At 38.5% G+C, this 25850-nt stretch overlaps 1 protein-coding gene across 3 annotated transcripts in view; it reads left to right on the top strand.

Moving 5' to 3' along the window:
* Positions 1-25850, top strand: part of ttll5 (tubulin tyrosine ligase-like family, member 5) — a 153623-nt gene that overhangs the window by 54469 nt on the left and 73304 nt on the right. For all 3 annotated transcript variants that reach the window (XR_009425082.1, XM_059520931.1, XM_059520932.1), the window contains exons 15-20: positions 97-188; positions 2840-2941; positions 3101-3192; positions 14616-14678; positions 16121-16266; positions 18824-18986. Coding sequence is in view for 2 of the 3 variants with exons in the window: in XM_059520931.1 (XP_059376914.1) it covers positions 97-188; positions 2840-2941; positions 3101-3192; positions 14616-14678; positions 16121-16266; positions 18824-18986 (658 nt within the window). In the remaining variant the exon portion in view is untranslated. The remainder of the gene's footprint in view (positions 1-96; positions 189-2839; positions 2942-3100; positions 3193-14615; positions 14679-16120; positions 16267-18823; positions 18987-25850) is intronic.

Genomic DNA, 25850 nt, shown 5'->3' on the forward strand with positions numbered 1-25850 from the left:
CTCTGAATGGATAGAACTAAGCTAATTATGAATAGATTGTATTAATCCTCATCAAAGAACACTCTTGTCTGAACAGCAACTGTGTCTTGTGCTCAGGATTTGTGTGTCAGGATCCGTTATTACGACAGCCGCGTCCCGACAGAGCTGGCATTGATTCAAGAATGAAGAATCCTGCGCAGAAACTTCAGGTAAAAATACCCACATTTTCAACTTATTTAAATAGTTTCCTCGTGTAGATACACAGGATAAACAACTGAGTTGTTAGGAAAATCATGATGATCATTGGACAACCTTTCAGGGTTTTTACTAGGAATAATGAGAAGAAAACCCTTTGTGTTTCATCATGGAGGTGTGTCAGTGTAAGACAGCGGCAGCGGTAGAACTTATTTAGGACAGGAAGTGCTAATGTAATTAGAATATTCTCTATCACGGTAAAAAAACCAAAAGAACTAAACTATTTAGATCTTGAGGTACAAGTGCAAAATGATTGGATAACCGAAATTTCAGCACAGAAATGAGTGTTCATTTGGATACCTTCAGCCCTCAGTGTCTGTTAAACATGATCCATCCCCTACTGAACTCAGACTCTTTCAGAGATCATGTCTCCATACGCATCCTACAAGATTTCTTTAGTGATGTTTCTAGCTGATCTTTGAAGCACTTTTTTGATTCTCAAATCTTTGATTTCATTTGTCGTGTGGTGATCAAGCATGTGTGAAGTTGGCCCAGAAGAATAAGTTTGAGACAACCGGTGTACAACTAACCCCCCGAGGCGCATGAGTTCCACCCTGCTAGTGATCATGTTATTGGTTCCAAATGCTTATAATGGACTGGTAATATTTGGCCCATATTCGGTTCTCAAGAGGGTGGGACTCTGGCTGGCAGAGTTTGGAGCAGCTGTTTCATATCAATCTGATGAAAAGGATTTAGGGAATTCCATGCTGAATTCGGGACACAGCTCTCCTCGGTTAACAAACTAGATGTTAAGGAGCTGATTTCTCTGTCGATTTGCTGAGGTCTTTCTTAGACCGATGTGATCTAGCTCGATACTTTAAACTCTTTGTTTTGAGTGATACTAAGCTGTCGAGGCTAATGTGGCAATAATGAGAAGAGTCTTTGAGTGCTGTTGTTTGATATCCAGTTCTTATAGCACAACAGGATTTTCTAGTTGTAATAGTTTTGTGAATCTGACTGAAGAGTCCAGTTGTGAGAGCTGCCCCATTGCCAGAGAGCAGAGTTTAATCTACAAACTAGTCTCCATTTCATCTGACTTCAGAACTGAATAATGTTACTACATAACACAGAAGAATGTGTTTTAAAGGGCTCATAACATTATTTTGTGTGTTTGGTGTGATGAAATGTGTTTATGTGGTTTAAGGTAAAAAAAAAAACCAAACAAACATACAGTACAGACCAAAAAAGTTTGGAAACATTACTATTTTTAATGTTTTTGAAAGACGTTTCTTCTGTTCATCAAGCCTGCATTTATTTGATCAAAAATACAGAAAAAAATGTAATATTGTGATATATTATTACAACTTAAAATAATTGTTTTTAAATGTATTATACTTTAAATGATCATTTATTTCTGTGATGCAAAGCTGAATTTTTAGGATCATTATCACATGATCCTTTAGAAATCATTCTAATATGATGATTCATTATCAAAGTTGGAAACCGTTCTGCTGCTTAATATTTTCTCAGAACATGTGATACTTTTTTAGGATACTTTGATGAATAAAAAGTAAAAAAAAAAAAAAAAAAAAAAAGAAGCTATGTTTCTAAAATATAAATATTTGTAATAACAATATACACTACTGGTCAGTAATTTGGGGTCAGTAATTTTTTTTTCTTTCTTTTTTTAGAATAAAATCAATACTTTTATTCAGCAAGGATGTGTTAAATTGATAAAAAGTGATAGTAAAGAAAATATATAAATACAATTATATATTATTTTTTATTTTATTTTGAATAAATGCAGTTGTTTTTAACCTTTTATTGATCAAATATGTGAGACAGCAGAACAGTTTCCAACACTCATAATAAATCAGAATATTAGAATGATTTCTAAATGATCATGTGATCGACTGATGTTACATGTGACACTGAAGGCTGGAGGAATGATGCTGAAAATTCAGCTTTGCATCACAGGAATAAATTATTTTTTTTAAGTATATTCCAATAGAAAACTAATATTTTAAGTTGTAATAATATTTCACAATATTACTGTTTTTTCTGTATTTTTGATCAAATAAATGCAGGCTTGATGAACAGAAGAAACTTCTTTCAAAAACATTAAAAATATTAATGTTTCCAAACTTTTGGTCTGTACTATATTTTCCACATACTGTACATTATTTTTATTGTTTCTCCTCTATGCCCCGTCTTTCTGAAATGCATTGATTTTTATAAAAGCTCATCGTTCTGAAAAGTGAGGTGTGCTCTGATTGGCCAGCTATCCAGTGCATTGTGGACGAGAGAGGACCGGGCCTGAACTGTTTATGTTCTTTTGGTTCTGTGTGTGAGGGCAGTCGTCCGTGAGGGACTGTCGCGCTATCTTCCATTTTGTGCTTATTATGTTATTAAATTATGTTTAAATGTCCGCTAGTTCCTGCCTCCTCCTCCTTCCCCGATCTGCAAACTGTGTTACACAGACATTCTGGAGTTACCTTTGCAAGCTGAAACTGTTTGATCTGTAAAGTCTTACTGACTTCAAAACTATATATTTCGAGGAAAATTCTACACGACCTGCTTATCTTCAGAAAAACCCTCCAGGTCTTGCACATCCTTCACTTCACTTCACTACAGTATTTTTGTAATAATTCACTCTTCTTCTCAGCGTCAGAGACCGCCATCCTCCAACAGTGCCGACCCAGAAGCACAGAGAGAGAAAGCCAGCGCTAAGCCAGCGGAGAGTACGCTGAGTCTGACGGCAGAAGAGGTTAGTGATTTGGAGTCCACGGCTGATGGGCTTTCCATTACTTTAGCCAAACGCTAAGGAATTTATTTGAACTTAATGGGCTGATGTATGCCCTTTCTTCTTGGCTTCTCATGACATATTTGATATTGAACAGCGTGTTTTATTGCCTCCCCTGGACAGATGAAAGTGCTGAGGAGGGTACAGGAGGAGTATGACAGGAGGGGTGGGTTTGTTCGGATCTTTCCTACTCCAGACACCTGGGAACTTTACAGGTCAGAGAATGAAAGGACAGCACGATGATTTGTAGATCAGAAAATGTTATATTGATTTATGCTACAGGTCAAAAGCTTGGAATAATTTACATTTTTTGAAAGAAGTCTCTTTTGTTCACCCAAGGCTGCTTTTATAATAGTAAAATAATAGATTACTTCAGTCTTCAGTATCACATGATGTTTGAAGGAAAAAAGCTCAAATAAATGTCAATACTTTTATTCAGCAAGGATGGCTTAAGTGTGAATCCTGAAAAATATAAAGTATCACCGTTTCCACAAAAATATTGTGCAGCACAACTGTTTTCAACATTGATAATAATCAGAAATGTTTCTTGAGCAGTAAATCATCATATTATTCTGATTTCTGAAGATCATGTGACACTGAAGACTAGAGTAATGATGCTGAAAATACAGCTTTGAAATCAGGAATAAATTAGAGTTTAACAGGTATTTACATAGAAACAGATCTTTTAAATTGCAATAATATTTCACAGTTTTTACTGTATTTTATCAAGTAAATGCATCCTTGGTGAGCAGAAGAGACTTCTTTCCAAAACTTTAATCCAAACTTTTGACCAGTAATGTATAGGGCTGGCTTTAGACACAAATGTAATGATTCGATTCTCATTTAAAATTCAATTCAATTAGATTCAGTATTTATTACTTTGGATATATATTAGGTACAGTATATGCCAAATTTTCTCAAGGAAATAAATATCTCAACTAAATGCTGCAAAATATACACTAAATGATGTTTTATAATAATAAAGTTACAATTACATAATATTTCTAATTCAATTTGTTTTGTTTTTGAACATTTAAATGGTGGCTTTTAAACATTTAACATTGAAATTAAACATTGAAGAACAGTGAAAATTACAATGAATATGTTTAGCAAAATTTTGCAGTTTACTTTTCTATCAGACTAACGAGTCTATGGTCACCAAATATGTTTTTTCTGAGGTAAATGTGACGTTACATGACATTGTTTTTGCGTGGTGGAAACACTGATTGAGTGATTACAAGAGACAGGATACGGATTGTAACATTGTACTCTTTCTTTTAACTTAACCTTCGGATGTTTAGTCATGTTTATTTTGTGTTGAAACTGCTATTAATGTGGAGGAGACGATCAGTTCTAGGGCTGGGCGATATGTCAAAAATATCTTATCGATAGTTGCCTTAAAAAACATCGCTATATCTGATAATATCATCTACCTTAGCCCCACCACCACCACGCTCGTCCCCGCCGAGACAACATTGACGACACACATCGTAAACACACACCATGTTCAGTTTGGTCTTAATTATTGCCATACAATTTGGTTTTTATTTTTCTAGTTTGTGCTTAAACTAACAGAAACATTAGCTTTGCTGTTAAAGTTGTGTTTGAAATTAATTTCGTTTTGTGAGCAGAACTGTTGAGAAAAAAAAGAAACCAACTTTAAGTTCATCATGGTAAAGTTTGACACTCTAGCAACCATTGTAAGAAGGAAAAATGCATGTTGATGTCATGAATAAAATTGTTGTTTTCTGATGTTTCTCTTTCTTTTTGATATTTATTATGTGACTAAAATCATGCATGGATTAAAAATTAATTTTTTTTCTTCGGAGTAGGGATATTAATTTTGGTTAATTTTCCAGACCGACAAACGCTGCTCATTATCCGAACATTAACCGTTAACTGGTTCTAAATTAGTATTGAATAGAAATACAATTAATGAGTGTCTGACCCATTAAATATGAACAAAATATGAATACAAAATATGAATAAAACCGCAGTATACAGAAGAGATCAACAACAGAACCTATTCACACATCTACAGATTTTCACGCACCTGCAGTGTTTCTGATGATAGAAAACAAATAAAATAAGAAATCAAACGAAAATTTAACAAAAACACATTGAACACTTCTGAAGCTTTGAAGAAACTGCATCGTTTTTTTCCGTCAAATAAAAATAGCAGGCCTTCCTCAATCCACAAACTGTTTAGTTTTTCTTTTTAAAAAAGTAATATTCTACGTGCTCAGGGGATAGTCTGGAGCTCATGCAGTCTGTTGATAGTGTTTTATTTGTTTTCTGTTTGAATTGGTTCATTATTAAAACATTTTGTGTTATATAGATATATTTCACATGTCTGTGAGGCAACAGAAACAGGAACCGAGACGGCACAAATAGTATCCTGTTTGGTTTCATTATTTTATGTTTTGTTGTTATTGTGTCTGTACACAAACAAATGTAGACGATGTAATTATTCTCGAGTATTTTAAGTGCAAGCGATTGCAACGGTTCCTCAGTATAAGCACGCGCCTTTTCAGCTTTTCAGCCGCACAAACTATTTAACATGCGCACATTTAATATAGACATTGATACAGACATTATACTGTAGATGTGCAGTAGATGTTGAATATGTGTAGAAATATTCATGCAGCAAAAACAAAATGTATAAATTGGAGAAAAAAAATGGGAAAATTATTTAATAAATATTTAATTTATACCGTTTAACTTATAATAGGCTATCAAACTGTCAAAATTCTTACTTGCAGTTAACGGTTAAATGATTAATATGAACATCCCTAGTTCGGAGGTCTCTTTTGGTCCGCTTTTAATGAAATAAAAATAACTCCTCTATTTATTTAGAAGCAGGGGTAATTTTTCATTATTTTTATTTTATTAATCAAAAAGCAATGCCCACAATATAATATTTAGTGGGGTGAGCTGAGTAGCCTACTAATGTCTTCATCTGTTTGCAACAAAACTTTATAGTTTGTTTGCAAATGAATTAAGAATTTACTAATTATCTCAGCTTAATCAAACATTATTGACATTAATGTGTGCTGAAGGAATTTGCTTATTTGAATTAAAACTAGGGATGCACCAGTTGACCGGCCATAAATCGGAACCGGACAGTTTTTGCTTAAAATACGTGATCGGCAATCGACCGGTTTTTGGTGTTTTTTTTTCAGCCGATTTTTCCGGAAGTGCACCCGCGTGCACAGACTGCATTGTAATCATTCGCTATCATGTCATTTGTGAGGAAGTATTTTGAAATCTGTGCGCAGGACACGGGCAGCCGTTCAGCACTGGAAGAGCAGAGCTACACGTCTGAGGCACAGATAGCAGGAAGCGATCAGCCGCTGGTGTACTGGCACACAAAATATGAGTCCCTTTCCTGCTCACTGAAGCTGCGCGAGCGTACTGTATCTGTCCACGCCCTGCACACGCAGAGACAGTGAAGAGATGTTCAGATCAACTTCTCACGTGTTGGATGAGAAACAAAACAGACTAAACTGTGACAACTGGAATGTTTTTTTGTTTTTTTTGTTTTGTAAAGTAGAACTTGCATACACGTTTGAAAAGCCAGAAGTAAACGTCAGTTCTGCATTAGGATGATTATTTTCATTTTACCTTAAAATTACATCGACTTAATTTGATTTAAAAATCACCTGCTGTAGCACAATGAAAAAAAAGTGTTTCATTCATCCAATGAAAACATTTGAGGGTAATGATTCACATCTATATTTTTTTACTTGAGACAGTAGTTATTTATTTTTCATTGGCTCAAGTAAAAAAATTTAGATGTGAATCATTACCCTATTTTTTTTTAATTGGATGAATGAAACACTTTGCATCTTTGTTTTATTTGCACCAACATTATTAGATTTTAACATTTTGGAATACTATTTATATAGCATACTTTTATTTAATCTCACTGGTAAAGACCTTTTTGACGAGTGGGGCGGGGCCAAGGCCGGTGGAGTGATTGGAGATGAACGACACCTGCTCGCCTCGCCGGTCTCGAGTCCCATGGAGGAGATGGAAGGATATAAAACCGGAGCGACGACAGTGACGGACGAGAGAGGACCAGGCCTGGACTTTATTTTGTGTTTGGTTTTTATTTGTGCGCGTCAGTCGTCCGTGAGGGGCTGATGCGCTGTTTTGTGTATATTTTGATCATTAAAGTTTCATTTGATTGTCCGCCGGTTCCCGCCTCCTTCTTCCCGATGTTTCGGCACCACTGTAACGGATTTAACCTTCCTAATCATCGGGAAACGCAGCGGAGAGATCAAAACAAAACAACGGTCACTAATTAGAAGTACAAAATGAGGATTTGTGCAGAAGAATGTCAGAGGATTTCAGTGTACGCCAAGAGGAGACTGGTTTTCTTTTGCTAAAGTAAGGAAACTTTGCTTCCTTTGCTCCCGTTAACAAATGTTGGTTTTCATGAGAATCACCGGCGTATGAGCTAAAATGACCTCATACATCATTCCCCTGGAACTGCTTCGGTGTATGACTGTGAGCGCAAGCTAGATTAAAGTGATTATTACGTTTGGAATATGGATATTTTTCTTACAAAAACACATTCGCTAAAGAGGGCCATTGTTCACCCCCCGAAGCCATTTGAGACACTTTTTATTAATGGATGAGCTTTTTATTAGACTTCTTATGGACCGATGCAGTGCAACACCTGATGAGTGACATCAAACAGCTTGAAAGATCAAAGACAATTATTAAAATAACTCCAACTGGATTCGTATGAAAGGAGAAAGTCATATACACCTAGGATGACTTCAGGAGTTATTTATGGGCTAATTTTCATTTTTGGCTGAACTAACCCCTTTAAGACTCTATATTGTTTCGAAAAAAATTAGAATCGATTCAAATCAAGATATCAAAATTTTTTTTTTACCCAGCCAAAGTAATGTATATTCTCATACTCTTTGCGTAAAATATTATTTACAGCTATATAAGTCTTAGTGTTGTTCAACAAAATACTTGAAGCAGCTGGGGAAATTTGCTAATTTAATACTGCAGTCAAAACTGCAGCTCAATACAGTGGTCAATCATTTACTTTTGCACACTGACAGATTGTTTGTGAAATGTGGTTTGACTCATGCTCAGACTCTGAAATGCTTCAGTTTCTCCCATTAGTCCTTGCTCTAGCAGCAGTTAAGAGAGCATGAGGTTTAATGAGCAGAAATAAAACACTGCTTCTGCCGACAGTGGGTTACCAAAACATTTGTGCTTGTAATGTCTCTGATTGGTAATATTATTTATTAATCATTTTCATTATTAAACAGGATGTACTAAAATAGCTAGAACTGAAACTTAAATAAAAATGTATTAAAAACTATATAAACTAATAAAAATGATAAAAACACAACAAAATTATTAAAACTTTTAACTAATATTAAAATAACTCTTCCCCCCCCCCCTCTCTCTCTCTCTCACTCTCTCTCTCTCTCTCTCTCTCTCTCACTCTCTCTCTCTCTCTCTCTCTCTCTCTATATATATATATATATATATATATATATATATATATATATATATATAATTAAAGCTACAATAGTCTCTCAATGATTGTGAAATAACACTGATCACTCTTCACAAGTTCAGCAAATCAAATAATCAACATCATCTTGTAACAGTTTCAGAGTGTGTTCACTATCATGTAACTTACCTTTGAACTGGGAGGACATCGAGCGTGGGCAGAAAGAGGATGTTTCTCTTCAGCATCTCTGGGATGGCCAGGTTGGAACAAAAAAAATATATAATCCACCAAAGAAATCCGTTCGAAGAAGATTTGATGCAGGGGTTAAGCCCGTATTGAACACAAGGATTCCGGGTAACACCAAACAACACAATTGAGAGAGCAGTGTCTTCAATTCGTCCATGCAAACCCCTTGTCCGGACATCTGGGACGCATGAAAACCTTGCGCAGATTGCTGGAGGTGGCCTATTGGCCAGAGATTCGGAAGGATGTCTGGAAGACCTGTAAAGAGTGTCAGACGTGCCAGCAGTATAAGCCACGGATCACCAAACTTGCAGGCCGACTTCAATCAACTCCCATTGTTGAACCAGGCTTTATGTTAGGGATTGACCTAATGGGGCCTTTTCCCAAGAGTACTCGCCTGAATGAATACCTGCTGGTTGAATCCTGGTCCAATGAGACCTTCAACAGTAGTTCAGTCCATACAAGGTAAACACAAAACCATAAAAGGATAATATGGATGATATGTGTGTAATGGAAATAATGAACCTGCCATCCAGCGATGATCAGTCCAATTGATAGTGCACAAAAGTTCAGTTCAAAATTATACCAGGGCCAGGTTGGAACAAAAAAAATATATAATCCACCAAAGAAATCCGTTCGAAGAAGATTTGATGCAGGGGTTAAGCCCGTATTGAACACAAGGATTCCGGGTAACACCAAACAACACAATTGAGGAAATATGGCCTACATTGAGTATTGCAAACGCACTGTTCCTCAAATAGTAGCCAAAAGAGGCATAACCATTGAGCCTTAACTCAAAACCCCTCTTTAGTAGAAAGAGTGAGTCCTCTCCAAGAAAAGCCACCACATGGCCTTCCTAGCTAGATCACTCATCCTTCCTTATATGGTTACTCTAACCCCCTTACCTGAGGGCGTTGCCCCCTGGTGACCAGGAAGATAATTACAAAACAGCTATAAACAGCCAGTAATAGTGAACACACTCTGAAACTGTTACAATCTGAAGTCTTTGTTTTGTCCATGTTACACAGAAGTTTTTAAAAATAAAATCTGTTTTTAAAAATAAAATCTGAACTAAGAGGGTGGTAAACCTTTAGCCAAAGGGGTCATGAACTGCATTTTTTTATTAATTTATAATGTTCTTTGAGGTCTAATTATAAAGTTAGCAAGTGTTTCTCCTGCAGGGGCGGTCTTTCGTCACACAATGACATCGTAATGTGACAAATTCCAAAACGAGTAATTTTCTTAGCTTAGATTCAATAAAAGCTGTTTTTGAACATGCAGGAGGTTTTTATAGTACATTGACCTGTTATGAAGATCAGCTGAATTCGATTTCTCAGTTCATGACTCCTTTAAGAGACAAAGGTGATCTAATATGTTTTGTTCGAGGCTAAAATAACCAGTTACTCTAATAATTCGCTACACTGTTTTCGGAGTTTATTGGAGTACGTTTGAAAAGATAATACTATTTCCTTCTGCTTCCAAATGTAATGTTGCTGTTTCTTTATAAGTGATACGAATTCTTTGTAAAATGCTGTTTTTGAGGTAAGATTGTTTCAAAGTAAATCCTGCACCATTTTTCAGTGTAAGTAAGTATGTTAACATAAACACAATTGAAGACTAGAATGAAATAATGTTCAGGTGCAGTATTACACCACTTACTTTTGATATGAAACATCTGTGAACAGGTTACAGGGATCACTCTCCGTTAGATCAAATACCTCCAAAAACCAGATGTGCTTAGACCAGAGCAATCAGTGCCAGCCTCGGTCTTTCTTCTTTCTGCTTTATACTTGAGTATGTTTGATGGCCAATGAAAATGAGATTCCAGCAATGCCAAGTCATGCGGCTATCATTTCCATCACTCATGCATGTGCTCTCGTGTGCTCTGCCTCTGAATACAGACGGTTTACCCTACAGACAAGCGTGAGTGGGTATAATAACTGAACATGATGAATATCAGAAAACATGTGCAGGCTAAGAAGATTGGGCATGTAAAATGTGGATAAAAACATGTCAATGGAGTCACACTTTTTGGCATTCAGATCTACAGCAGGGTTATTATTGCTAGATAAAATATTTATAATAAAAAAAGGACTTAAGATAAAATATTAATATTAATATTAATATTACTTTAAAGTAGTGGTGGGCCGTTATCGGCGTTAACGTGCTGCGTTAACGTGAGACTCTTATTGGGCGATAAAAAAAATATCACCGTTAATCTATTCTCAAAGTTGGGTTGGGAGCTGGGTCTATACTAAGCAGCTATGATGATTCACCTTGATATTTTATATAACCGACTGGCTGAGGCCAGCCTAAAAAGATGCTCAGGACAGTTGACGGGCCACTGCTGTGCATCGTCACGAAAGATTATCTTTTTCACGTGTTTTTAATCCTTACCGCTTGTCGATTTAAACATTAAAGCATCCAAACACAAGACGTGGAAAAGCTGAACAGAGCTGGTTACTCGCACACTGTGTTCGGTGCGCACGAGAGAGAGAGACGCGTATCACGGACAGCGACACTGAACCGAGCTCTCTTCTGCGAAGTTCTCCTCGAAGTCCCTCCTGCACCTGAACGAACAAATACAAATCACAGTTTGAACAAACAAAAAGATGTGAAAGAGCCCAATTCAGTACTCGCGGTGTTCTGGTGTTCAGGGCTCCCGCAGAGAGAGGCGTCTCAAAACACTTGAACATCGAATTTGCTTATTTTTGCTCTTGTGCCGACAAATACAAAATTTGTCAAAATATCCACCTTGGAAATTATGCTCGAAAAAACTGTGAGTTATTTCTTAAGTGAAAGTAAACGGTTGATGAAAAAATGGGATGTGTATTATATTGGATGCGTTCATCGTCTCTTAAAGTGACCGCGCCTAATTTAGCTACTGGCTGCTGTAATGTTAATCCAGGAAAATGAAAATCACTCACTGCTCTTGACTAAATTACTTTGTAGTTTTAACAGTCAAACCCAAAATTATTCAGACACCAGATATAATTTTTGATATATATAGCAAAACTGTAATAATGTGAGAAATGTTGAAGGTGTCTGAATAAATGTAGGTTTGATTGTATATTTCATTTTTACATTGAAGACTATCCAGTGCTATTTTACATTTAATTATTTGGTTTCTGTACCTGGACACCTACAAACTTGAAAAAAACTTAAACATTGTGTAAATAGCACAAATAAATAAAAATAAACAAACATACAAATTAAACACTTTCAAACAGGGCCCACTGGTATAACCTTCACCGGGTCCCCGCTGACCCCAGCTATGGCGGTGCTCACGTCTGTTTCACACATACTCCGTCTGCAGCGCGTATGCAGTCTGTGTGCGTTACATATGTGGTGCAGCACAGACTCGATGTGCTTTCACACAGGACGCGTTTGCAGTTCCCTACTCGGTACGTAAACGATCGCTGCACTGCTGCAGACGCAACGCTCCTGGGACGCAACTGGAATCTGTTAACATGGGTGCGTAAAAAATATGCAACGCATACGCACTGCAGACGGAGTATGTGTGAAACAGGCGTAAGGTTGGTTGCACCTTGTGCAATGTGGAATTAGTTTACAGCTTTTTCAAACACTTTGTGATGCATTTTGGAAACAGGAGATGAGCCCCTTTTCTAATGCACCACCTAGCTTGATAAACCCCTTCTCAAAGACTTACTGTTTGTCAGTTTTATTTGGGTAACACACATATTCTGAATGCCTTCGGCAGAATTCGAATAAACCATTTTAATATAGATTAATCTAGATTAATTTCAAGATCACAGTGAGATTAATCTAGATTAAAAAATTAATCTATGCCCACATAAAAAGACATAAACATAAAACAACCTGAAAATATTAAAATACAACTTAAAGGCCCATTCGCACCGAGGATGATATCAATAACAATAAAGATATATTTAAAAAATATATATATAATAATATTAGAGTCACACCACAAGTGTAGCACAGTGGAAAGATATTTTTGAAATCACTCTCAGAATTATTAGTACTTAAAGACACATAATTAAAACACATGAATGCACTTCAGAATAATAATGATGTGACCACTAAAGTATTCAAGGGAAAACATTTTTCTATTATTCTGCTGAAAATGATTGAAGCAAACGTGCATGCAGAAATTACTAGAACAGGTTTCTGTAATATTTTCTTTAAGTGTAATGTTTTCATTTAGCATTGGCCCAAATGCTTGCTTAATTACTACTCCCATCTCTGTATGAACATTTCATTCTCATTGCCTAAAGACATGTTAAATATGTGCTCAGAAGCAGGCGCTGTCCCATAACGGAATAGTGTTATAACAGCTTGACTGAAAGAGACATTCATGACTTAAATAAACATTTACTTCACTCAAAATATATTGTTATTGACACAGGAAAATAGCTTAAGCTTGTCAAATGCTCGTTTAAGCTCGGTCTGGAAAAATTGTGCAGTCATTTAATGTTCAGCACCTCATAATTTTGTAATTTCCACCATTAGACAGTGATGTAGCAGCTAATTCTAGCTGCTTGAAGGCAGAGCATAGTATTTTTGCTCAAGTGTGACCGATGCAGTCACCATAAAGCATCTAACCCATCATCACGTGTGTTTTGTCGTAAACATGCAGGGCAGTGGTTGACTGATGCTAACAGACATGGTTTTCTCCTTTCAGCAGTACACAGTTTTTCAAAATGAATCGCATTTTTGAGGGCTTAAGCATGCTCAAAAAGTCATGAAACTTTACACACACGTCAAACCTGGTGAAAATTCTCGTCTGATATAGGATTCAGAAGAGGGTGTGGCAAAATGGCTCGACAGCGCCACCTATACTAAGAAAATCAACAGCCTTCCAGCTATGTTTCACGTACATGCACGAAAATTGGCACACACATGTAACACACCAATACCTACAAAAAAGACTCTTGGAGCAAAATTCTAACCCAACAGGAAGTCGGTTATTTTTAATATTATGAGCAAATTTTGTGTAATTTTTGTCATTTCCATGCGTTGTATTTTAACGAACTCCTCCTAGAGATTTATTTAGATCAACACCAAATTTGGTATACCTAATCTAAAGGCCTTTGCGATGAGTTTTTGTTGAAGGGCGTGTCCGTGGCGGCCTGGCGAATTTTGATGATTCGCCATGAAAAATGAAGTTGCTATAACTCAGACATACAATGTCCATTCTACCCCAAACTTCACATGTTGGATAAGACTCCTGACCTGAACAGATCTACATGCCCATATTCAGTTATAGCCATAGCGCCACCTGCTGGCAACAGGAAGTGACATGTTTTACGTTTTAAAAAACTACTCCTAGAAATTTGATGACACCAACATTTTATTTTGGTCAGCCTAATCTAAAGTTCTTTGCAATGTTAAATTGTGGAGATCTTGAGTTTTTGTTAAAGGGCGTATCCATGGCGCTGTGACAAAATTTGATGTCTCGCCATGGGAATAGAGGTTGTTGTAACTTATGCATAAAATATCCAATCTTCTCCAAACTTCAGATATTTGGAAAGAGTCATAGCCTGAAGACATCTAAAGGCCAGTATTCAGTTATAATCATAGCGCCACCTGTTGGCAATCGGAAACATCATGCAGGAAGATTGGCAGATATAAATGACTTTAACATATTCCACTTATATTTACAACTTCAAATGCATATTTCTCGCTGTCACTATTTTACTAAAGCCACTCACTGGCGGTGAGCCGGGTGCGAGGGCCCGTTCATCGCTGCTTGCAGCTTTAATTCAGCTTGTATCTTTCTCCTTTGTATAAGAGTCACTGCTGAAACCAACAGGACTGATTGTTTACTACAGAATTTGTTTGGACTTGTAATGTAATTAATCTGTGTGTAATTCTCTCTCTCTGTCTCTCTCTCTCTCTCTCTCTCTCTCTCTCTCTCTATTTCAGTGGTTATCTGGAATACAAGACCTCTATGAACGCCATGTTGGCTAATAAACTTTTCCATGGAAGGTAAGTCTTTCCACCGTGGTTGGAAAGATCTTAATCTATTTAAGGAATCTTCAGCCTGAGGGCTTTTTGTTGATATTTAGTGTGAGTATGTCATACAAAGGCTTATGTGCAATGATAAAATGACTGTTATTCTTGGAGAAGGCCTTAAAAGAATAGTTCACCCAAAAATCAGAATCACCTAAAAAATGTATCAAAGATTGGGATGAGTTTGAGAGTCCAAACAGCTGATAAAAGCATCACAATAATCCACACCCCTCCAGTCCATCAGTTCCCATCACATCTGGAGAAGACCAAAGCTATGTGTTTGTAATAAATCCATCAAGGCATTTTAAATAAAAAAAAATTCTGGCAAAAAATAATTCATAATAACACTTCCTGCAGTCAAAAAGTGTTCTGGTCTGAATCAGGAGAGAAATCTGCACAGATCAAGCACCATTTACAGTCCAAAACAGCTCTAAACAAATATGTGACCCTGGACCACAAAACCTCATATGGGTCAATTTATCTAAACTCATGTTTATATTACTCCTATTTAAATAAGCTTTCCATTGCTGTATGGTTTGTTAGGAGGACAATATTTGACTGAGATACAACTATTTGAAAATCTGGAATCTGAGGGAGCAAAAAATAATAAAAATATTGAGAAAATCTCCTTTAAAGTTTTCCAAATGAAGTTCTTAGCAATGCATATTACTTATCAAAAATTAAGTTTTGATATATTTACGGTAGGAAATTTACAAAATATCTTCATGGAACATGAACTTTACTTGATATCCTAATAATTTTTGGCATAAAAGAAAAATCTATTATTTTGATCCATACAATGTATTTTTGTCTATTGCAACAAATATACCCCAGAGACTTAAAACTGCTTTTGGGCTCCAGGCTCACATATGTGGCTGGATTTTGATGTGAGAGACAACAGGAGATTGACTATTTTACTGGAGAAAGCTTTATTATGGATTAAAAAATGTCTTCATGTATTTTAATTATTATTTTTATTTTTTTTACAAACACATTGCTTTTGTCTTCTCAAGACTGGAGTGTTGTGTATTACTTGTGGATTATTGTGATGTTTTTATCAGCTGTTTGGACTCTCATTCTGACGGCACCCATTCACTGCATTGATGAGACACTGATGCAATGATACATTTCTACAAACCTGATGAAGAAACAAACTCATCCTGATCTTGAATGGCCTTAGGGTGAGCACATTATCAGCAAATTATTATTTTTTTGGTTCAACTGTTCCTTTAAACTCCAGGATGGCCAAATTCATGTGAGTTTTTTTCTAGAATGTTTCAGAATAGCTTTCCCAGAATCACATTTGTTTAAAATGATCTGTTGCTCTTTGTTTTGAGGTTAGTGCCTGCAATTTCCACCTCTGAATGCAAACAAACACAAGGTTATAAATGTCTGTTTTGCTGTGTTTTATTCCACAGGACCAGGGTGAATGATAATATATCTCTGGTTGTGGGGACCTTCTGCACGCACCATGTGGTCCAATATGAAAGGAAGCTTCTTAGTCTGGAGACACGCAAGCAGAGGCGCAAACCCAGACGAGCCTTTGCCAGAAAAAAACGAGCAGGTGTGTTTGAATGATATATGTGCTGGAGCGCAATTTGTTGAGAGACTTTACTAAAAATCATCTGCAATGTTTGACTCTGTCCAGTTAATAAGTTAAAATGTATTTATTTGGTTACAGTACGGGTGTGACAAGATCTCATGGCATGAGATCTCGCGTGATCCCATGTGTCAGATCAGATGTGTCTCACGAGAACGTGACGATATCCTCCCAGACCTTTGAAATATATTTGCATTACACTGGCCCTTTCACTAGTGGTGGTATGTAAGAGATCTTAAGCAGGAAAATTACGCAGTGTGGTCTTTAGCCAGTCATAAAAACAGAATTCACAGTTTTACGCTGAATGTCACAGAATTTGTCAAACTTTGTATTTATTCATCAAGTAGGTCATTACACTTAAATCAAATCACCATATGTATCTGTAAATATAAAGCCGCAAAAGACGATTTAAATATGAATCCTGCATGTTCTGAGTGTCTCTGTTAATGAATGTCACAGATGCGCACTTCATTTACTACACACAGAAGTGCGCGTGATGGTCGCAGTGATTTCAGCATCTGTTATCTCTCTAAATAAGACGTGAACACATGAACAACATCTCCAGAACTGTTCTGAGAGTCACTTCATGAGCATTTGACCGTTTAATTTGAGTAAAACTAGCGTCACATCACATACACAGAACTGTAAAGGTATTCACAGCAACCTGTCAAAATAAAAGTCTGGTACTATTTTTCAGTATGATGTACATAGCCGGCTACTACTTAATTAATAAATTAGGTTGTTTATACATTCAAATAATTAAACATGCTAAAACACAGAATTAGGTAACAGTAAAAAATATAAATAATACAGTGAGGAAAAAAAAACTCATAGGGCCCTAAACTTGTCATTTTTGTTAATCTCTTAATAAATTGATGTGAAAATTTATATGTTTCATGATTTTGATTAATTAGACATGCTTTTTAGTTGATAACATTTAATTTAACTATTTAAAAGGAGTTGAAAAAAATGAAAACTGAAAAAAGCAACATTCAAAACAAAAAAACAACAACAACAGAATTTAGGAAAAAATCTAATGGATTTCATAGGGCCCTAACTATCCCTCAGCCTTTCGCAGCCCCCAGTTTGGGAACCACTGCTTTATTCTTTTAAATGGATACATTAATCGTGTTTATTATATATACTTTTTTTATTAAAGTGGAAATCAGTTTACTTAATAATAAACTTGACTGACTGCTTCACTTCCACTTTAAAGGGATATTTGTGTTGTTTATTTTTATATATACTTTTTATCATTTTTGTGCAACTACTTGTCAGTTGAGTTCGTGGTAAAACCTTCTGCATTGTTTACATGATATTTATTACCCCATAAAATTATTTAAAATAGATGTTTCATTTCATAAATTTGATTTCAAAATGCACCCACATTTTTAGCATTTTGTGTTTTTCAGTTGAATAAAAGACTATTTGTCTCTATATATTTCATCATTGAGGATTTATTTAAAAAAAGCCAAAGATCTTGTCTTCTCGTTCTCGTGACCGCAGTCTCTTGTCTCGTCACACCCCTAGGTTACACCAATGTCCTTGCAGTTGATACACATAGATCACATGAGAGTTCATAGTTTTTTTTTTCTTTTTCTTTTTTTCTGACTTGTCATGTAGAAAGTTTCCACAACATCTCAAATCTGTTCATTCTGTAGCGAAAAATGGCCTCTTGTCCAGTTTTATCGCTACTGTTCCATTTTACATATCCTAAATACACACAAATAATATTTTCTCACTTTTTGCTTAATTTGACAAATTATAGCTCAGAAATAATGTTCAGTAAAATTTTTCAGTAAATTCAGTAAAACATTTACTGACACTAATGTAACAAACTTTTATAAAATGTTTCATTTTGCTCTTGAAAGTATTGATTCCTAGTTTTGAGGGAAAACTGATGTAATTTCACTCATTAAATATTGAAATAGTTTAAAGTTATTTTGCTCTTTATTTAGATTATAATAGCTTTAAAATGCCTAATTCATATTTTAAGATTGAAAGTCTGATAGTCTGTATTTAAGACATAGGTAAACTTTTAAAAAAAATTCAAAAGTTTGGAATAATTAAGATAAAAACACATTTTGTGGAAATAGTGATATACTACAATTCAGAAGTTTGAGGTAAGTAATAATAAATTAATCAAATAAATTAATGTTATTATTTATTATTTATCAATAATAACCATACAAGAAAAAAAAAACTTTTATAAACCCCGCATTACATAAAAGTGCTTGAATTGTGAAGATCTTACCCGATGCTCTTTTTATAGTGGCCATTCCCATAAATTTCCATCATTAAACTCTTCTTATTGATTGAGATGCTATTGAATGAGATGCCAGCCAGCAGCACTTAAACTCTTTTCACGCAGAAAATTGGATAAAAGTTTAAATCCAATATTAAGGTGCATCGGACAGCACAACAGGACGAAGTTATATGACAGAAGTTAAATGACACATCACCTCCTCAAAGCTAAAAACTGTAGTATTTTAAAATGATAATATCTGATGCATGTTTTTAGGTCTGAAAGCTTCTCAGTCCCCTCACATGAGTGAGAATGAGGACGGGGTAGAGCGAGAGATAGAGCTGAAATCACCTCACCTCCACACAGACACTGCTCTGGAACAAACTTCACAACCCAAAGTCAACCTGCTCCAGATTCTCCAACAAGGATGGGACCTCAGGTCAGTGTAGACGCTCAGAATCATGGGTAATGTGCTGGCCCTTACACTAATGACGTGACGTGACATACAGCCAAATATGGTGACCCACACTCAGAATTCGTGCTCTGAATTTAACCCATTCAAAGTGTGAGAGGAGTCAAACTCTCTAACCACTAGGCCACGACTTCCCCTAATTTGAGCGAGGAATAATAATGATATGTCTGTAGAAGTAGTAGTTTGATGAAATTCCTTTGCACCAGCCAGGGCCAGGAAGGGACAGGGGTGGTTTCTCGTATTAGTGGTTTAATTAATTAGTGGTTTTTCGTACTAGAGTGGTTAATCGTATTAACACAGGTGGCGTACGTCAATTTTAATCGAAATATACAGGCATGTAAACATTTGGAAATTGCATGTAAACAGGAATGAAGATCTTTAATATCATAATGTGATTAAGTCCTTACTCTGATTATTGGAAAGAAGGAAGCAGGTTCCGACTAAGAATCAGTTCTTGATTCCCAACCCCTACCAAAACACTCACACACACAAACATTCTCACACACTCTGACACACTAACACACACACACTCACACACACACAAACACACACACACTCTGACACACTCACACACACACACATAAACACACGCACACACACACACACACACACACTTGGATCTGTTTAAAGAGGCTTGGGGATTGAGAGAGTCTGAGACTCTAGCTGCGCCGTGGTGTCCTTTTCATCCAGCGCCTTCACATGTTTTCATAGCTACTTTCACAGTCTCATTCACACAGGAAGCAGATTCCTCCTGCGCTGGCTAATCGGCACTTCAGCCCTGACCTCAGCTCGCTCTTATTGGGCGCCTAATTGCTGGAGTCAGACTGTCTTTCCTTTGTTTAACATTTTGCAGGAGTCCTGGAAGCCGTTGAAACATATTCCCTCCCCCTGCACGTTATGCAATAGCCCTACAAAAATATTTAGACCTGCTCTTTTTATATGCTGACATTAATGAATATTACATACTCCTGTCCAAAGTGCAATAAAGATTCCAGTTTTCTCTGCACTCGCAGTCCAAGAGGCTGAATTGTAATTTGAGTGAGGAATAATAATGACATGTCTGAGTTTGTAGAAATTCCTTTGCGCCTGCCAGGGCCAGGAAGGGACCGGGTCCGTTATAGTACAGTATATCTTTGTTTTTTGTGTGACTGCTTTTTCCGAAACATTTCTTTTCTGTTTCGTCGTACTTTCCTTGCTTATCTCCTCATCATTCAGAGCATGTAAATAGCTCATGGTTGTTGGAGCAGTGTGGAGGGCATTTCTTATCCTCAGATCTGCCTCAAATCTTATGTTTGCAGTAAGTAGTGCAGTGGTAGCGGTGATTTGCACATGTGTGTCATCTGTCTGCTGAAACAGCCTGCCATGAGTATATGTGCACAATTTGTGTTCTTAAAAAGCCTTTTTGTGTGTGTTTGTCATGGTGCCAGTGTTTACCTGGGCCGTGCACCATTCAGAGTGATTGGGAATGCCATTGATTCACATCCAGTTTGAATTGAGGCAGCAAACAGGATGAAGAATTTAATTTGAATTTTATGTTCCCTTTCTGTCTTTCATTTCGACGTTGTGTCGAGTGTACGAAACTAGGGGTTGCTCTTGAGAGCCCAGGCACTTCTGACATCTTTGAGAAAAGGTCAATGAAATTGGGTCTGCAGTATTTGCATAGCTGGCCACGCCCAGACATCCGGGTATAAAAGTCCAGCGTGGCATCTGCTCACTGGTTCTGTTTTTCAGTGTCAAATGCAGCATCTCTCACAGAGAAGTTGAGATCATTCACCTCTTGATTCCTTGTTGTTGGATCTAAGGCACGGTCAGCGGTCTCTTCCTACTCATAAATGGATAAGTGTCATGAGAGTACCCCTGTGTGCTTTAACAGCGATCTCTAGAAGAGATAATTTCCTCTAAAAAGAGTACAGTTTCTCTGAAAGGGCTACACGGTGGAATTGTGTGTTTCATCATGCCTTTCTGTGCATGTGTTTCTGGTTGTGGTTGGACAAGTCTCGAAAGATGACCGGCAGGAATGTTGTATTCAGTGTTTGGGCCGTGCTCATGCTGAGGCAGCACTTGTGGATTATTTGTGCTTCACTTGCGAGGCACTACCCATCGGCACGTTGTGCTTGCTGCTTGGGTTCTTCGCCAAAAGACCTAGAGTCACCACAACTGTTTGCCTCTCTGGTCTTTCTACCTCTGGGTTCGAGGCCACAGCAAGGTGTGCCGCAGAAGAGCATGGGTAGGATGGATTAGTTTCGCCGGGATAATCCCCGCAAGCTTCCTGGTCTTCCCTTGCTTCGTGCTTACAGTTTGAGTTTCTGGGTGAGTTTGAGAGCCCATCCTGGGGCACAATTTCTCATTTGTGGCCTGCAAGCAGGACGAGCTGTCGATTGCAGCATCGGAGGGCAAGCTTGAGGCATCGGAAGCAAATGACTGCTAAACAAGCACCTATGGGCACTGAGCTTCAGTGGTGATGAGTTGACAGACGAGCTTGCCCTGAGAGCCAAGAGCATCAGGCTGGAGGAGGGACCATCTGGCAAGCATGGATCACCTTCCAACGGGGGGACAGGAGGTGGATTCGGCTCCTCTATGGCTGTCTGCCACCTGGCAGATAGCCACCACCTGTTTAATATAAGAGCAATTTCCTTCTTCTCTGGGTCACACACACAGTATTTTTGGCCCTCCCATTTGCGATGGCCATATGCTGAAACCATGGATCCTAACCTGTTTGGTCACACACACTCTGTCACCTCACGTTCAGAAACAAAGGGTCTAAAACTTAGTGAACACGAAGCATGCTGGTGGTCTCATGTTCCCTCATCTGTCGGTGGCACATGTGACAAATTTGAGACCATTGGCAGGGTATCTGGATGCTTGGTTAAGCCTCTCCAATTCCTTCCAAAGGCTCCTCAGAACCATTCGGCTCGGCTATGCAATTCAGTTCACCAGGCGCCTACCCAAGTTCAGGGGGATTCTGTTTACCTCAGTCAAGATGAGAATGTGGCTATTCTTCGGGTGGAGGTTGCAACCCTTCTTGAGAAGTGTGCAATTGAGCCTGTCCCTCTGGCCGATATAAAGTAGATCTTCATAAAGACACAAGCAAACAGGGACAGGGAAAGCCCATACTTCTTCGTACCCAAGAAAGGCGAGAGGCTCAGACCAATTCTGGATTTGAGGACTCTGAACCAGGCCCATCACAAGATTCCATTCAGAATGTTAACCCTCAAGCACATATAAAAATCTTTCAGAGATCAGGATTGGTTTGTGACAGTAGACCTGAAGGATGTCTTCTTTCATCTCTCAATCCTACCAAGGCACAGGCCATTTCTTTGGTTTGCTTTCAAAGGATGGGCATATCAGTACAAAGTTCAGCCTTTCGGGCTATCCCTGTTTGCTTGTGTCTTTACGAAGATCGTGGAGACTGCCCTTGCCACTTTCAGGGAAGTGGGCATTCGCATTCTCAATTACCTTGACAAATGGCTGATCCTAGCTCACTCACGAGAATTGGTTTGTGCACACAGTGACATGGTCCTCATTCACCTAGCCTGAAATTGGGTCAACTGGCAAAAGAGAAAACTCTCCCCTGTGCAGAGTGTCTTTTTTTTGGTGTAGAATTGGACTTGGTTACAATGGCTGCACGCCTTTCTCAGGATCATGCTAAGTTCTGGGACTGGGACTGATGCATATGAGACCGCTTCAGCACTGGCACTGGTACCCGAGTCCCGAGATGGGCATGGTGTCACGTCTCACAACGTGTGAACATCACAACGTTGTGTCGCCTTACCTTCAGTCCTTGGAAGAACATCTCTTTATCAACCACCAGGTTGGTGTTCGCATCCATCGCATGTCACAACTCGCCAGCCATCTCTTACTTTGGAGCCAACACATACTTAGGTCTCTGCATGCCACCCATATCTTGGGCGACCTCAGTCATGTAGCTGATCTCCACTTGCTACAGGTCTCGCTCAGAGGAGAGTGGAGGCTTCACCCCCTCCACTGAAATGGTTCGGCTGATTTGGAGTTGGTTTGGCCAGGCACAGGTGGACCTGTTTGCTTTGTCACAATCGACCCATTGCTAGTGATACTCCCTGACTGAGGCTCCCCTTGGCACAGATGCACTGGCTTGCAGCTGGCCCAGGGGCTCTCAAGAGTGACCCCTAGTGCCGTACACTCAACTCAACGTCTCCGTTCCCTCCATCAGGGAACGAGGGTTACCATACGTAACTAGACATTTTTAAGAATTTTAAGAAATTTAAGGAAGTAGATTTAAACTAGAATGAAACTGTAATGCAACAAAATTTTAATTGTTGGTGCCCACTGCCTTAAAGTTGAACATTTGATTAGATAAGATTAGATTTGTATTCAACTTTATTGTCATTGTGAAGAATACAAGTACAGAGCCAATGAAATGTAGGATTATTTAGTTTGGATTACTGATTTGAATTATGATGCATTTTTCTGATTACACCAAAATAACATATAAGTTCTGACAATGTTTTGTCAAGTGTATTATGAAAATTATGGTGTTGATCAGTGTAATGCTTATTTTTGGCACATGCTTACACTACCAATCAAAATTTTGGGATCAGTAAGTTTAAAAAAATATTATTATTTTTAAAGAAGTCTCTTATGCTTATCAATACTACATTTTTTTAAATAGAAAATACATTAAAACTAAAAAATAAAACTGTAAAATATTATAACCATTTAAAAGAAAAATGTTCTATTTTAATATACTTTAATATACATTATACTTTAATTTAAAAATGTTAATCTAATCTAAAAAGAAAAAAAACTTACTGATCTAGAAACCTTTATATATACAGATTATGATTACATAGCAGCTTATGTCATGCAAACACAATCTTTACAGAGCAAAAGTGTTTTATTGTGTATAATATAAAATGTTGTTTTCAGCCAAAAATCTTTGAAGAATGAAATTTCACTGCAATTAATTCCTACAGATAAATTTAAATAAGTGTAGGTCTAAGGTTTTTTTTTTTTTCATTTATTTATGACCTATACACATTTATGTCATTAATCTTCATCAATTTAATTGTGAATAAACACTTAATTTCCCAGAATGCTCTAATTTATACTAAATTCTTCAAAGTGGTGCCAAAAAAACATGGAGCAGGTTAACAAGATGGATAAATTAAAGCTGAAGTGTATAATTGAAACTTCGTAAAAAAAAAAAAAAAAAAAAAAAAAAAAATATATATATATATATATAATATGAGAATAAGATACTGGTCAAACAGTTCTCTTGCGAGAGTTCTCTCGTACTGCGTCTTAGCTAAGACGCTACGGGAAAAGTCTCTTTTCACGAAATACTGAAGCAAAAAATTATCCTTAATTTTGAATTGTTGTAAAGCGCATTTGCAGCAGCACACAGCCATAGGCAAGACGGCTCGCTCGCTCATTGGCTGCTCTGCGGCAACTGCACAAGCCTATCGAGCGCAGGCTGATGCAACATCAGACCAATCAGAATAATACTTCATTCCACTTCCCGCCGAAACGGGTGTGGCCCAACCCTTTAAAAGGAGCTCGAAAAGACTGACTCACCTGATTTTTCATCTCTTCAGCGAAGCTCACGCATCGTTGGATCACGAAGGAAGCAAGCGCCGTCTGATAAGCATCTCAGCGGGACGAGCCACTTCTGAAGCCGCTGGCCTTCGCCGCCTTCCACTGCCGTTCCTGCTGCGCTCTCCGATGGTCAGCGCCCGCTGTCTGCTGCCGCGTCTTCCGAGGAAGTGGATCTCAGGGCCGCGTCGGAGGACGAGGACACATGCTCTCTGCTAGCCTCGGGCAGTGAGGGTTGGACGAGCTCCGGGGAACTCGCGCCTTCTGCTCAGAGGCCCGGCAGACGGGCTGATATCGAGAAAGAGCTGATGCGAGTGCTCACGCTGGCCGCGGCGAGCCTCGGCCTCGAGTGGTCTGCACCAGCGCCCCCCTCTCGTTCCCGGCTGGATGGTAGCTTTCTGCCGGATGAGCGTATTTCTCCCAGCTCGAAGCCCGCCCCGTTTCTTCCTGAGCTTCATGAAGAAGTGGCAAAAGCTTGGAACGCTCCATTCTCGGCGCGAACTCGTTTGTCTGTTTCACCAGCATTCTCCACACTGGACGATGCTAAAAACAGAGGCTACCAGTCACTTCCGCCGGTGGAACAGGCTATAGCAACACACATTTGCCCGCCCTCTGCTGGACGGCGGCCGAAAGCGGCGTTGCCATCGAAAGCCTGCCGCATGACGTCATCTCTGCTCGCACGGATCTTTTCTGCTGCTGGGCAGGCTGCGTCTGCGCTACACACCATGGCCACGCTGCAGATTTTCCAGGGCGATCTCCTCCGCAAGCTGGATGAGATGGGGCCTGAAGCTATCTGCCTCGCGGATCTGAGGAGTGCTTCGGATCTCTCCCTCCGCGCTACTAAGTCCGCTGCACAGGCCATGGGACGGGTTATGGCTTCCACTACGGTGGCTGAGAGACATTTGTGGCTAACGCTTTCGGACATGGCAGAGTCTGAGCGCGCTGCGTTCCTCGACGCCCCGCTGACTCCTGCTGGCCTCTTCGGATCGTCTGTCAACGAGTTTGTCGAGAGATTCGTCGAGGACCAGAAAGCATCACAAGCCTTTAAGCACTTCTTACCGAAGCGCTCCGGTTCTGCAGCAAGTCGCGCTAGACTGGCCCCGCAAAGCTCTCAGTCACGCCCCCCGCCTCCAGCTGCATCATCGCGACAGCGTCAGCAACGCAGCTCGGGACCCCGTTCTTGCTCTACCAGCCATCGCCCCGCGCCGCGGGAGTCACGGCAGAGGATTATGGTGAAGCCGGAAGCCCCGAAGTCATCCT

The sequence above is a fragment of the Carassius carassius genome, chromosome 32, assembly GCF_963082965.1.
Source record: "Carassius carassius chromosome 32, fCarCar2.1, whole genome shotgun sequence".
In the NCBI taxonomy this organism is placed as follows: Eukaryota; Metazoa; Chordata; class Actinopteri; order Cypriniformes; family Cyprinidae; genus Carassius; species Carassius carassius.